Here is a 15372-nt window from a genome sequence, read left to right as displayed (position 1 = left end):
GTGTCGTTATATCATTGAAAAGTATTCATGTGGATGCCCTGTGCGTGACTACATCAGCATGTGTGAGTTTGCAAAGGGCCGGAGAAACATTATGTGCTATGAGTTTAACTACTACACCAATGTCTTGTCCAAGACTTGTCATGAGCGAAGATGTAGCAAGAAGGATTAAAAAATAATTGAATGGGATGGAATGGGGAAAAAGAAAATTAAAAAAAAAAAAAAAAAAAAGGGATGAAAGAAAATAGAGGGAAGGATGGATGTATTAATATTGATTGTATTTGTTTAAGAAAATTGTTTGAATGATGGGGGTAATTATTAAGGAAAATAATGAGTATATAGTTAGTTAGTTAGTTTATGTATTTTAAAATTGTTATTATTGTTATTATTAAGTTAATTAAATTAATCAGAAAATGTTTGTTTAATAGTTCCACTGTAATAAAAAAAATAAAAGAGGGGGGATTCTTTTAAAAAGGCCCCCTGGTCATCTCCTCTTTTAAGCCTCACAATGTCACGTGTATCCCATATATAAAACTAACAACAAACAAACAAACAAACACTCAACCAAATAAATGCTTTTCAAAGCTGATTGCAGTTATTATTATAATCTCCTCATGGATAATATAGTACCAACGTAATAATGAGTTTCAAAAGAAAATTTTTTGATAATTAACGGACTTTATAACTGTTTTTTTTTTCTTCTTCTTCTATTTTGATATATATATTTATACAGCCATTATTTTAATACACAATTTGTCTTGTTATATTTTTTTTAATAACTACTAGTAGTTATAAAAATAATACAATGTTTTTTTTCTTAAAAAAAAATCAATTCTCAATCATTGCTCAATTAAGTAACTGTGCCGTTGTTTAGATACATCAAAAGTGAATTATTGGTAAACATGATTTTAATAAAACAACATGTACCTGGAAAAATAAAATAAAATAAAATAAAATAAAATAAAATAAAATAAAAAATACTTGTTAAAAACATTACAATCAAAGTGTCAAATTATAATAATAAATTAGTGAGTTTTTTTTTTATATTGTCAAGTTAATGATAACTGTATTCCATGTTCTATATAATATAATATATTAAGACTAAAAAAAAATACTAACAATAATAACAATATTAGTGGTGCCTGGCCTTTTTTATTTTTTTATTTTTTTATTATTTTTTCAAGTTTCAGTACAAGGGTATATACATATATGCACTCTCTCCTTACTCCTCCAATTGTTAGTTTCTTGCCAAGTATATAAACCATTCAATTTATCTTCAATCTTAATTTTTTTTTCTTTTCTTTTCTCTTTTTATATATATAAAAATTAAATTAAATTAAATCAATTATTACCATTGTTAATTTTAATTAAACTTAACTTAACCCACCAAGAATATTCAAAAATTAAAAAAAAACGAAAAATGGCTGTCCGTTCAATCTCATCTTCTACCTCTCGAGTCTCTAAGACTGAATCGGTCTCTGGCCCTGTCAACCACATTCACGAGTGTCCCAAAAACATGCCTGTGTGTCCCTACTGTGGTCTCAAGCAGAGATGAAGTATATATATATATACAGTCTATGCAATACACAATGTCTTTTGCGTTTTTTTTGCTTTAATATTGATGATCAATTACTGTTAGATTATCATTTATAGCTGTTTATATATATTACATATAAATTCAATTTATTATAATAATAATTATTATTATTATTATCAATTTAAAAAAAAAAAAATTAAGTGCACTATGTTTTTCATGCAATTGTAATACATTTATTTTCTTGTAACAAACCAATTCAAATCAAGTTTTTTGCCTTTTTTAGAAATTAAACATTAGTTGTCTAAATTTAAGTTTAAAAAAAAAGAAAAAGGTAGTGATAACTATATCTTTTATTTTTTTCTTTTGGAAATATCGGAAGTTATCGGAATTATTCATTTCCATATGGGAAAATAATATTTCTACCAGTTAAAGATTTGCTATAGAAAATTTATTTATTACTATTATTTTAATAATAAACTTTATAAAGTTTAATATCTTAATTAAGATATTAATATCCGTGGAATGATTTTGAATATTTCAATTGAACTATTTTAATTAAAAAAAAAAAAGAGAAAATAAAACTTGGAATTCTATTAATCATTGAAGGCGTATTTTTTTTTTATCTTTTTACAATAAATGAGTCAATTAAAATAAATAAAAAAAAAAAAAAAAAAAAAAGAAATCGGAAATTAATATCCATTAACAAAAATGAAATAATAAAAGATAAGAGATAAAGGCCCATTATTTTTTGTTTATCATTTTTTTTTTAAAAAAAATTAAAAGATAACAGATTATTAAATAAAAATGTTAATTTCCTAATAATAAAATAAAAGAGCCAATCGGGCATTTAGAAATGATATCTAACTTTCATTAGAGTTCTTTTTATTCAATTGGAGAGGATTTTCTTTTTTTTTTTGATATCTCAATAATATCAGTATTTCTATTTTTTTTTTTTATAAAAAACAAAACATGACATAAGTTAATACTTGAATCTTTCAAAGTTTCAACTATAAATACTAATAAAAAGTGACTCCACTTGCTTTTTTTTTTTTCAATTAATCTTTTTTCTTCTTCTTGTTTCATCATCATCAACAATTAACGCCTTTATATATATAATCATCTGTTTTTATTTCCCATTTTATTTATCTGCCAAAAAAAAAAAATAAAAAAAATATCATTGAATCTTGAAGCAAAAAAGCAAAAAAGCAAAAAAGCAAAAAGAAAATAAGTCCAAAATGTCTGCATCATCTGGTTCTTCTACTTCTAAATCTACTTCAACTGCTAAAAGTCATGTGTGTCCTGATAAAAAGTGGTACCCGCTTTGTCCCGTCTGCAGCAGAATGTGAAGAAGAGAAAAAATATCAACTCAATTTTTTTTTTTTTTTTTTTTTCATATTTGTTTGAATATTGAAAAAAAAAAATATTGAAAAAAATATTAATTGAAGTTTAAATTTGTCTATATGCGGCTATTTTTTTTATTTAATAAATTTAATAATAAATTATTATAAAATCAATATTGACTAATTAGTCAATATTATAATTGAATTTTTTTTTTTTTTTTTTTTTTTTTGTAAACGCCTGATTGGTAATTGAAATTTTGCTTTTTAATTAATAAAAAAAATGACGTTTCTTATGTTTCTATTATTTTCTCCCCCTTTTTTTTTTTTCTTTTTTAACAATTACTTTTTTTAAATAAAAATAAATTTAAAATCATTTTTATCCAATTGATTTGATTGAATTGAAAAAAAAAATTTTTTTTCCCACTTTTCAATAATCGTCATTTGTTAAAATTCTAATTGTATTGCATTATTGTTAGGCGTGTATTGAAATCAAATATATTGAAAGCGCTGTAAAAGTTAATTAAAAAAAAAGTTATTTGATAATTACAAATAAGAAATAAAAATATTTAATATTTAATAAAAAAAATCAAGCCGCATTGATTTCAGAGTTTTTTTTTTTTTTAAACACCAGATGTTTCTATATATATATATATATATAAATATATATATTTATTTAATATTTTGTAAACAACTGTTGTTGCAACAAATAAAAAAAAATTAAAATGAAAAATAAAAGTGTATGTAATGTATTTTGTTGTTGTTGTTGTTGTTGTTGTTGTTGTTATAATGTTCTCCATATTTTTTTTTTAAAAAAATAAATAATAATCTAAATATTTAAATATCTACATATCTACATATCTACCTACATGTTTTATATATTAAATATATATATTTACATGATTACGTTTCTACTTAATTAGGATTATATAATGGGATTTTTTTTTTAAAACATTTAAATTAAAATAAAATAAAATAAAATAAAATAAAATAAAATAATAATAATCAATTCATTTGAATTTTAAGAATTCAATATTTAAATTATTTAAATTTTTTATTTATTTATAAAAAGACCCCTTTAAATCCTCTTTTTTTTTATTTTTTTTTTTATTTACTAGTCAATCAACAAACTGATTCTATTTAATTCGTTTAATACTAATACTACAATATTATTAACTAACAAAATGAGCTGTTCTTCTTCTTTAATTTATCTCTCTTCTGGCCCTGTCAATAACCTTGGACCTGAATGCATCTGCGTCTATGGTGACCACCCCAAGTGTCCTTCCTGTCACCCAAGATAAATAAAAAAAAACTAACAAAAAAAAAAAATACAATGTTATTTTTTTGGGGAATTTCAAAACTGGTGATTGATATATATAAATTCATATTCATATATATATATATATAATTTTTAATTTTATTTTTAAAATGTTTTTTGTTATGTTTTTTTTTTTTCTTTCTCTCTTTTATGTTTCATTTTGTTATTCTACTCTGCTATTATTTCACTTTTATTTACTAAAAGATTTTTAAAAGTGCGGCTTATTTTCCATTTTAGGAAATAAATCAAATCTTTTTTTTCTTTAAATTTCTATTTAGATATATAAAAAATTTCACAATTTATCTGTATAGTAATATATATATATATATATAATTTTAATTATATATATAATTTATTAAAATTATTTATCTTTTGAAAAAAAAAAAAAAAAAAAATTATTTATTTTAATTTAATTTAATTTTTTTTTAAATATATAATAAACTAAAATTTCCATATTTTTTTATTGATTTCTTTTTTTTATACACTAATAAAAAAAAAACAAAAATAAAATATTTCTTAAGTTTAACAACTTTAATCAACCAGTCATTTCACTTTTACAACAACAATGTGCTGTTCCTCTTCTTCTTCCTCTTCTTCTTCCTCTTCTTCTTCCTCTTCCTCTTCCTCTTCAACTACTACTACTACTAATACTAATACAGCTCCCATCGACAAACGCTTTGAAGACTGCATCTGCAATCCTCAGTATAGCAAGAAAGATCGTGACTGTCGCCACTGCTACAACCCAGGCTTTAATTGGTAAAAAACAAAAAACCAAAAAAAAAAAAAGTTAATTCTTTTTTAAAAGTTATACATAAATATATATTTATAACAACTTAAACAAATTCATCTTTTAAAGATGTTTTTTATGTAATAATTTAATAATAGTTTAAGATAATTATTTAAGATAATATATATATATATATTAAATATATTAAATATATTAAAAAAATGAGCTCAATGGATTTAAATCTTAGTGAGTTATTTCGTACTTATAACTGAATGTGTGTGTGTGTGATACAATTGATTTGTTTTCCTTTTTGAGCGATCAACAAGCACTCTTTTTTTTTTTTACAACAAAATGTTTTAACTTAATTAATATTATTTAAAATAATTAAAAAAAATAATTTTTTAATTATAATTATAATTATAATGAAGAAATGAGTTTTTTGTTTATGTTTTATTGAATAAAAAGTGAGGGGAACTTATTTTGAAATTTGACAAAGATTTGAATATTATTATTAATATGCTTGTAATCTGATTAGTAATAATAATAATAGTAATGATAATAATAATAATAATAATAATAATAATAATAATAATAATAAGATATCAGATTATTTATCTGCCCATGAAATGAAATGCGTTATTTTTGTATATATATATTTAGTTTAACTAAACTAAGTTAGTTGGTGAGTTAATTCTAGGACCTTTGTAAGCCCCACAGGTTAGGGTTATATACTCTACTTTTTTTTTTTTTTTTTTTTTTTTTTTCAAATTTGTGGATTAACAAGGGTCTAGGAATTCTTGTGTTTCATGATGAAAGGATAGATGAGAAATTGAATTTTAAGATAAAACTAAATGTAAATAAATATAAATAAATATAAATGAATATATAAACAAAGTAAAAGAACTTTTAGATTTTTATTATTTTTATTATTCATTCAAGTTTATTTTTTCCTTCGATAATAAAAATAAAAATAAAAAATGACTGATCATTATAATCAAAGTTATGATCATCACCATCATCAATGTGACTATTATCCAAACAATATTAATCAAAACAGATATCAGCAAAACCTAATGAATGAAACCACTCAGTTATTATCATTTGATTCCTTTTTAAGCCAGGAATCTTCCCCAATTAACTTATCTGCTCCTCACTGGTGTCCCAATCCAAACTATTATCCAATTTGCCCTGTTTGTGGTAGAAAGTGGAGATAAGATAGAATTATTATTATTATTGAGTTAATGAGAAAAAAATCAAAAAAATTAAAATTATAAAAAAGGTCAACAGTACCAGATAATTATTGTATTTTTAAGAATTAAAATTTATTTTTTTATTTGTAATTAAATTGAATTAAATTGAATTTGAAAGTATTCTCTTGTTTTTTTGGGGATATCTTGTAGTAGTAAAGTATTTTCATTATCATAAAATTTAAAATTCTCGTTTAAGTCTTTTATGAATGATGTATTTTATTTTATTTAAACATAACAAGTTTTGATTTGAATTTTGATTAGGAAGCAAAAAAATATATATATAACCCAACTTTTATAAATACAAAATTTCAATATTTCAACTATAAAAGAATTCAAAAATCATTTAAAATTTTTTTTTTTTTTATAAAGAATAAATTTCAATTAAAAAAAATTAAATAAATCAATTTCAAAGAAAATCTATCTTGTTTTTTTAGTCAATTTATATATATATATATATATATAAATATAAATAATGTGCTATCCAGTATTAGAATTTTGGTCTTGTGGTCATCTCAAGAAAAGGTATCGCGAAAAATGTCAGGGCCGCAAAAACAAGAGTGAATGTACAAATCATAGTCCTGAAATTCTTCATATCCGCATCACTTGTGGATCTCGAGAATGTCGAAGTTTTAAATAGTACATATATATATTTATATAAAAGTTATCATAATAATAATTAAATAAATCTTTTTATTTATTTATTTATTTATTTATTGATTTATTTATTTATTTTTTTTTTTTTATTATATAAATCTTTTATTTAAATAAATTCCCCTAACCCTCTTTCTTCTTGGGTTTCCTTTCTATTTTTCTGTTAAAGTAGTGGAGTGATAAGTATATTATTGTTAACTCGGTTATATTTACTTTATTTATATTTATATATAAATAAATATTTTATCCGCTTAAAAGACCTTTTTCTTTTTTTTTTTTTTTTTTCATTTCTTTATTTTCTTCCTCATAAAAAAAAACATTTCCATCTACTTTTTTTAATCAATCAATCAATCAATCAAAACCTCTTTTACTTCAAAAATCTCATTTTATTCATTTCATTAATATATATATTCAAACCAATTCATAACAAATAATGTGCAGTTACGTTTATGAAAGATATGCCTGTGGATGCACTATCCGCGAATTTATCCATTTCTGCTCTTTTGCACGTGCACGTAACAATATTATGTGCGAATACTTTGATGCTTACTACGAAGACTCGAGGATCCCCTGCACCCGACCTGAGTGTGCTCATTTCAAAAGTCAACGAAGAACAAGAGCAAGACAATCATAATGATGATGATTTATAATTGATCATCTATTTATCCATTATTTTGTTTATTTATTTACTTATTTATTTATTCATTCATTCATTCATTGATTTAATATGCACTTTTTAAATTCAGTTAATTATTTTAATAATTTGGTCATTTTTATATTTTATTTTATCTTATTTTATCTCTCGCTTAATTTTTATTTGCTCGCTGGTGTAGGAAAGTTAAACAAAGAACTCCCTCCCCCTCCCCCCCCTCTCCATTTAAATATAAAGTTACCAGGATACCCCTGTCAAAATTATTAAGCAAATATCTTTGAGCCTCATCAAATCATCTGATTTATACTTAACAACTTATACTTTATACCTTAAGTTTTAAAACTTATACCTTAAACTTTATACCATTTGCATTATTATTTTATTATTATTTTTTTTGTTATTAGTTTATTCACGTGATTTATCTTTTTGATCTGGATACGTGTAACTTACTCATTTTGCTTAGTTATCATTTTTTATTTTTTATTTTTTTTTTTTCATCATAACTAATAACTAATAACTAATAACTACCCACCCAGTCTAATATTCCTTCTATATTTTTTTTTATTTTTTATTTTTTATTTTCATATTTTTTTTTCTTCTCTCATACTTACATATACCACCATCTAATAATCTTAAAAAAAATCTCCCAAAAAAAAAAAAAAATGAAACCACGGATCGCCCCATTCTTATCCCTTATAGCCCTTTTCCTTTCGGCTACAACTGCTGTCATTCTTAGTATTGACTTTGGCGAATCCTTTACCAAATCTGTCCTTCTCGCTCCAGGTGTCCCCTTTGAACCTGTCCTCTCATCTGACTCAAAGCGTAAAGATCTCTCCGGTTTAACCTTCAAGGATGCCCCTGGTGAAGATAGTATCCTCCGTATCTTTGGCAATTCTGCTCAAAGCTTCTGGACAAGATACCCATCCCAATCCCTCTTCTACTTCAAGCCCCTTCTTGGAGCCCACGTTAACGAAACAATCAACAAGTATAATGATCGCTTCCCTGGTCTTAACTTTGTCGCCACCAAAAACAACCGCTCTACTGTTTCTCTTGAACTTTTAGAAGAAACTTATCCAATTGAAGAACTCCTCGCAATGTACCTCCTCGATATTAAAACTCGTGCTGCTGGTATTCTCAAAACCACAAAGGCTTCAGAAACATTCAACTCCGTTTCTGGTTCTATCATTGCCGTCCCTCCAAGCTTTAACATCTTCCAGCGCCAGGCCCTTGAAGATGCTGCAGAACTCGCTGACATTAACCTCATTTCTTTGATCAACGACGGCGCAGCCGTCATTACAAACTACGCCTCCAAAAATGTCTTCACTACAACCCCAGAGTACCACCTCATTTATGACTTTGGTGCAGGTACAACCTCTGCCTCCTTGTTCTCCATCCGTCACGTTGACTCTCCTGAGTCTACCCTTATTGAACTCGAAGGAATTGGATATGACGATTCACTTGGTGGTAACACCTTCACTGCAAAGCTTCAAGCCCTTCTTGTTGCCCGCTTTTTGGAACATAACAAGTCAATTAAGTCTCATGCCCTCAAGGCTGACTCCAAGGCTATGCGTAAACTTTGGAACGAGGCTGAACGTGTCAAGCTTGTACTCAGTGCCAATAATGACGTCTTCTCTCATGTTGAATCTCTTCACGAAGACATTGACTTTAAGACTAAGGTTACCCGTGCTGAGTTTGAAGACCTCATTAAGGAAGATTTGGAAAAGGTTACTGCCCCCATCTACACTGCTTTGAAAAACACTTTTGAATCTTCATCTTTTAAGCATGTTAACCAGCTCTCGTCTATTATTTACATGGGCGGTTCTACCCGTACTCCTATCATCCAGGACACTGTTGCCAAGGCCTTTGGTGCTGAAAAAATTTCCAAAAAAGTGAATACCGATGAAGCTGCCTCTATTGGTGGCTCTCTCCGCGGTGTTGATATCTCCAAGATTTTCAAGACACGTAATATTACTGTTGTGGACCGTGCTCTTAATGAGTACACTGTTGGCGAAGAAAAGCTTGAGCTTTTCCCCCGTGGTCAGATCCTTGATACTACCAACACTCTTATTCTCCCCAAGATTGAAGGTGAAACCCCCATTGTTCTTTATGAAAATGGTGTTGCCTTTGCTGCTCTCGAGCCCAAGGACTTTGAAGCGTCTTTGGCCAAGGCATGTGAAGGTGCTGAGGTCCATGCCACTTTTAGGCTGACTAACTCTCAAACTGTTAAGCTTATTGACTTGTGGGCCGAGTGCAAGGATGAAGAAGATAAGGTTACCAAGACTACTCTTCCTAAAAAGCTTCGTGCTCGTACTGTTCGTCCCATGGGTCTTGCCTCTAAGCAGTCTTCTAGTGCTCGCATTGAAAAGTTTACTCTTGTTGATCTTGAACGTGCTAAGAGAGAGGCTCTGCGGAATTTAATTGAGAGCCAGATTTATGCTGTCAAAAACTTTTTGAGCCAGTACGAGGATGAGACTGAAAACAAGGCCGAGGACTTGCCTGTTTTGGAGGAAGATGAACTGGAAGACTTTAAGGAGCAGCTTACTGCACTTTCTGAATGGCTTGATTATGATGCACAGAATGCAAAGATTAAGGACTTGGAAGAGAAGGAGACCCAAGTGCAGGTCATTATGAAGCGTGTTCTCAACACTGATGAGCTTATTGTTGAAAAGAAGGAAAGACCCAAGATGTGGAGTGATGAACTTGACCGGTTTTCTCAGACCAATGCAGAAGATGAGGAATATGTTCAGGACTTCCGTTTGGCTGCTGACCGGTTGAGATCGGTACTTGAAGATGGCAAGGTGAAGCGGGAAGCTTATCAAGAAAAGGTTGATCGGTTGACTCACCGAATCAAACGAGCAGCTCGCAAGTCGGATGTGATTTTGAAGAATGAGGCCGAGGTGGAGAATGATTTGGAGAAGTTAATTGAGCATAAGATTGAGCAAGCAAAGCTGCAGAAACTGTATGGTGAGTCTTTGCGTCTTATTACCAGAGCTTCTGCAAAGAAGCCTGAGACTAGTGAGGATAAGCTGCAGGTACTTTTGGATATTCAGAAGTTTACTACGGATTATGAGAATCTTGAAAAGGAGCTGCAATCGGATCGTCCACGCAAGATTGCTGGACTTAAGCGGATGCTTGCTGCTTATCGTGGAGAAGGAGCTCCCGAGCATAAGAAGAAGAAGAAGCGCGAGGATAATAAGGAGGAATTATAGAGAGAGAGATGTGTGTGTGTATGTGTACATAGAAAAGATGAAATATAAAAAAAAAATTATATGAAATTAAGCCAAATCTGGGCGGCCATTGTGTAGAGGTGGGATGGGATTCGAGGATTTTCTTTCAGCACAAGAAGAGGATGAAAAGGAAGACGAAGAAGATGATGATGATGAAGATGATGAGGATGATGAAGATGATGAATTTTTGTTACGCTCAAGAGCAGCCCGTACAAAGCTACCCAGATCGACTTCATCCTTGTGTTCTGAATACCTTTTGAGCCATGGGTGAGCAAGAAGCTTTGAATAAGTTGGTCTTAGGATTGGGGACTTGTTGAGACAATTTGCAACAAAGGATCGGGCTTCTGGGGAAAACCTATCTGCTGGGAGTGATGGGGTATCACCGTAAATGATTGCAGAAAGCTGGGAAAAAAGGTTTGTGTAAGATTCTGGGGGGTACGGGTAACATCCCATGGCCACTTCAAGGACAGAAAGTCCTAAAGACCAAATATCAGATTGAGCAGTATATGTGAGAACATCATCTGGGTTTGCAGCCTTGATACGTTCCGGAGCCATGTAAGATTGACAGCCAATGTTTGTTTTAGCAATAGAGGCAACAAGATTCCCTGAAACACCAAAGTCACAGAGCTTGACTTTACCATGGGTATTGACAAGAATATTTGTAGGCTTAACATCTCTGTGGATAATGTTATGGGATTCCTTGAGTTGCTTAAGACCGCGGATGACTGAATCGGTGATGACTGCGAGGTAAGGTTCATCAACACCGCCTTGGTAGATTTTGTCAAGGGACCCGCCATCCATGTATTCCATGCAGAGGTAGACGGCACCCTCGACAAAAAAGGCTCCGTAAAAGTCGACGATATAAGGGGAGACACATTTGTGGAGGACTTCTAATTCCATAATAATTTGAAGAAACTTTGCTTCCTCTAGTTCAAGATGGATTTGTTTCATGGCCATGATAATACCTGTTGGTTTGTGGAGGACTTTAGTTACAGTTCCATAATTGCCGCGGCCCAGTTCTCCGAGTGGTTCCAATTCTTCTAGTGAGATGCGAAACTTTGATCCAGAGCTAAAATCGATACCCTTGGAGTGTAGGGAAGCTTTCCCTGCAAAATTGAGTGATCCTGTTTTGATGTCGATATATTTGCGATGGTTTGAAAACAAGTTTTCAGGTTTATCGAGCGTCAGTTTGAGCGAGGATCCTGGTTTGTCTAATCGCAGATTGGGTTTCTTAGAAGAAGAAGAAGAAGAAGATGATGATGATGATGATGATGATGATAATGATAATGACGACGACTGTGAAGGGTTTAAAGTAGCCGGAGCACTTGAAGATGGAGGAGGCAAAGACCCGAGAGAAAGTCCGCTTAGTGACATGCCGTTGGTCGCCAGCCCGCGGCGCGCCGACAATGATTGCGGTTTAGGTTTGGAAGATCCATTTGTTTGTGGAGTAGATTGTTGTTGTAGTAGTTGTTGTGGTGGCAACAGTGGGGGTTGTATAGAAATTGAAGAGAGTGGGGGTTGAGAAGTGAGTGGTACAGAAACAGAATGAGCCGTCGGTGCCAGCTGTTGTTGTTGCTGTAACTGTTGCTGTAGCTGTAGCTGTAGCTGTTGTTGTTGCTGTAGTTGTTGCTGTTGGCGGAACTTGCTATAGTCGGGTATTGCTGTTTTGTAAGCTCGTGGAACGGTTCTAGAAGAAGATCCCAATGACGTAGCTGAGGATGAAGATGAAGATGAAGATGAAGATGAGGATGAAGAAATACTACCAGTGCCTGAACTGGAAGGTCGCGATTTCTGGAATGCCTCAATACGTGCGTGGACTTCAGGTGAGATGTTGGACAACAGTGACGCGACTTCTACAGGCGATGGTGGTGTTGGAAGTGTTGAAAGTGTTGAAGTTAGTGTTGGAGGTAGTGTAGGTTGTTGTGGTGGTTGATGTTGTTGATGTTGGCGATGGTGATGGTGAGAATGAGAATGAGAATGAGAATGAGAATGAGAAGACCGTCGTTTAGAATAAGAGCCACTAGAATTAGAACCGGAACCGGAACCGGAACCGGAACTGGAACCGGAACTGGAATTTGAATTTGAATTTGAATTTGAATTGGAGGTAGAGCTATTACTGCTGGAAATTTTAAGAGATAATGCTGCCGTTCCAGAGACCAGCGCGTCGGCGGCCAGCGCGTCGGCAGGTGAGTTACTACTACTAGTCCGGCGTTTTGTGACCGGGTCGGAGCTCATTTTTTTTTTTTTTTTTTTTGTGTGTCTGTGTTTTTTTAAATGGGGTTGTTTGTTTGTTGTTTGTTGTGAGGGGGGAAGAAAAAAGAAAAAAAAAATAGCAAAGAAAAGAAAAAAAAAAAATTGATTTGGTGGTGGTGGAGGGAAAAAACAATAAGAAATTTAAAATTAATTTAATTTAATTTAATTTAAAATAAAATAAAATAAAGTTTATGTTAGGTTAAGTTAGGTTAAGTTAAATGTTACGTTATGTTAATTAAAAGTAACTATAACATATTAATTTACCAACTGGTAACATATACGTTATCTTATTCTACTCCTCCAATAACCAAAATTACACCTGCCGCACGGCTCCCTTTTTCTTCTTACTACGCACCGGTTTCGCCACCCGACCACTGAAAAGTCCCGTCAACGACGACAAAGCTCCAATACCAGTCCCAGTCCCATTAATACCGCCCGATCCTACTGCCCTCTTTGCTTTAAACAACTCTCTTGCCAGTTCTGCATCCCTTTCCTCGGCATCCTCCTCATCCTCATCATCATGACCTTCTTTCTTACTCCCAGACCCTCCATCCAATAACTCTGTTGCTTGTGCACGCGCATCTAGAACCTTACTTCTGCGGTATAACGCATCAAGTTCTTCAGCCTGCTCTATTTCTCTTCGAGTAGCCTCCATCTGAGATTCAATCAGATCCATGGCATCCGCACCTTCAGGTTTGGGTTCTGCAGTTGGACGTTTTGATAAAGCCAAATCTTGTTGCCGTTGTAATCTCGCCCGTTCCTCTGCATCTTCTTTTTCCAACCGGTCCAGCCGGTCCTCCAATGTTTCTTCAGGACCAATGGCCTTGTCATCAACTGTTTCGTAGTTACGTACAGCACCAAGTTCTGTCGCATAGTCGGCGTTCTTGGGATTTGTTTTGAACCGAATCTCACTTGCACATCGCGGACATCTAATATAAAATCGAATCACTTTGATTCCCAAGTATGAATCCCCAGTAAGCTGTTTGCGAGCATTAAACTTCTTGCCCTTGTAAATGTACTCGCCGCATGTCGTGCACCTCATAGAAAATGGAGCCATAAGACGCACCGTAGGCAGAACCGCAGCTGCCGAACGGTCTCTTTTGGGGGCCCGTAAGATCTTGGACGGATCAAAATCAGGTGGGTAGTACTTGTTGATTGTTTTTCTATCAGCCATTGTTGTTGTTGTTGTTTTGGTGGTGGGAATAAAAATAAAATAAAAATAAAAAAAAAATTGAAAAAATGGGATTTTTAATTTCTAATTTTTAATTTTTAATTAATTGTTAATTTTTTTTATTTTTATTTTTACAAAACATCGCCAAAATGAGATTTGAATGCAAAATCACAGCTGTTAAACGACTTCTTGGTAAGCCCTTTAAACCCTCCCCTCCACTTCCAACTCAATTCAACAACTAATCTTCGCTTACCTAGATGTCGTAGCATGCATCTACCAGCTTCGTAGAGAATGCCAGATCGAGTTTGGTCTTGGTTCAGTGACTTTCCATTCCCCACGAATGAAAGCGTAAGTTTTAAAATTCACATCCCCCCTCATCCATTCCATTCCATTCCATTCCATTCTTTCATACTTTCATACTTTCATTATTTCTTTCTAATATCAATTTCAACTCTCATACTCCCCTCCTTTTACAAGAGTTTTCCCTATAGATACATTCTTTGAAGATTACTTCCTTGATACCCCTACTAATACCCTCCTTTTGGACGTTGGTGCAGATGCATTATTGCGTACCTTGCGAATGATTGTCGACGACTCTGCAATCCGTATGTCTATCCGCAGCCAACGCACACTCTTATCTGGAAGACAAACTGATGTATTGCGCATCAACTTTTCATCACTCCAAACTCTCAAAACTGGAGGAGAAGCTGTAGCTGCAGCCACTTTTAAAGATGTCTTTGCACGACCTGTATCTGAAGACCCATTATCATCTCTTTTCGAAGGTGACTCTTCTTCAGTAACCAGCGCACCATCTCGGTCGGTGGTTGTTCCTGGAGATGTTTTGACAGCCATTGGTAAAGCATCTGCTCGACTTAGATATTTGGGCAAAAACACAACCATCGAGTTAGTTAAAGGTGGTATTCTGCGTGTTGTTGTTGCAGAAAGTTTGGTCACATACTCAGCATCGTTTTCCCGGCTCCATGAAATCGTGCGAATCACTGCAGGAATGGAAAATGAAGCAGATAATGAAGCACCTCTTAAAGTCCGTGTTACGGTGGCTGCACGCGATTGGTTCCGGGTGCTTGCTAGGCCCGAGATTGCGCGGACGGTTGTTTTAAGTGTGACAAATCATTGTTCTTTAGATATGTATCTAATGTGTGGAGAAGGGCTGGACCTCGATTCCGGGTACATTCACTATCATGTTGGCAATGTTTATGAGTGATCTACCTATATATAGATAGTTTTATAGATT

At 32.1% G+C, this 15372-nt stretch overlaps 4 protein-coding genes across 4 annotated transcripts; 2 read left to right on the top strand and 2 right to left on the bottom strand.

Moving 5' to 3' along the window:
- Positions 1-8131: 8131 nt before the first annotated feature.
- On the top strand, positions 8132-10678 carry SAPINGB_P002443 (uncharacterized protein; the record flags this gene model as incomplete). The annotated part of the gene is made up of 1 exon (XM_031997162.1): positions 8132-10678. The coding sequence occupies one exon, from the start codon at positions 8132-8134 to the stop codon at positions 10676-10678; it is 2547 nt and encodes an 848-aa protein (XP_031853053.1).
- Positions 10679-10744: 66 nt separating this feature from the next.
- Positions 10745-12931, bottom strand: SAPINGB_P002442 (uncharacterized protein; the record flags this gene model as incomplete). The annotated part of the gene is made up of 1 exon (XM_031997161.1): positions 10745-12931. The coding sequence occupies one exon, from the start codon at positions 12929-12931 to the stop codon at positions 10745-10747; it is 2187 nt and encodes a 728-aa protein (XP_031853052.1).
- A 331-nt stretch (positions 12932-13262) lies between these two features.
- SAPINGB_P002441 (uncharacterized protein) lies at positions 13263-14123 on the bottom strand (the record flags this gene model as incomplete). The annotated part of the gene is made up of 1 exon (XM_031997160.1): positions 13263-14123. One exon carries the CDS (start codon positions 14121-14123, stop codon positions 13263-13265), a length of 861 nt encoding a protein of 286 aa, XP_031853051.1.
- A 146-nt stretch (positions 14124-14269) lies between these two features.
- Positions 14270-15342, top strand: SAPINGB_P002440 (uncharacterized protein; the record flags this gene model as incomplete). The annotated part of the gene is made up of 3 exons (XM_031997159.1): positions 14270-14312; positions 14378-14468; positions 14598-15342. 3 exons carry the CDS (start codon positions 14270-14272, stop codon positions 15340-15342), a joined length of 879 nt encoding a protein of 292 aa, XP_031853050.1.
- Positions 15343-15372: the final 30 nt, after the last annotated feature.

The sequence above is a fragment of the Magnusiomyces paraingens genome (genome assembly GCF_902498895.1).
Source record: "Magnusiomyces paraingens strain CBS 517.90 genome assembly, contig: contig2, whole genome shotgun sequence".
In the NCBI taxonomy this organism is placed as follows: domain Eukaryota; kingdom Fungi; phylum Ascomycota; class Dipodascomycetes; order Dipodascales; family Dipodascaceae; genus Magnusiomyces; species Magnusiomyces paraingens.
This window is presented reverse-complemented; position numbering and strand designations above follow the sequence as displayed.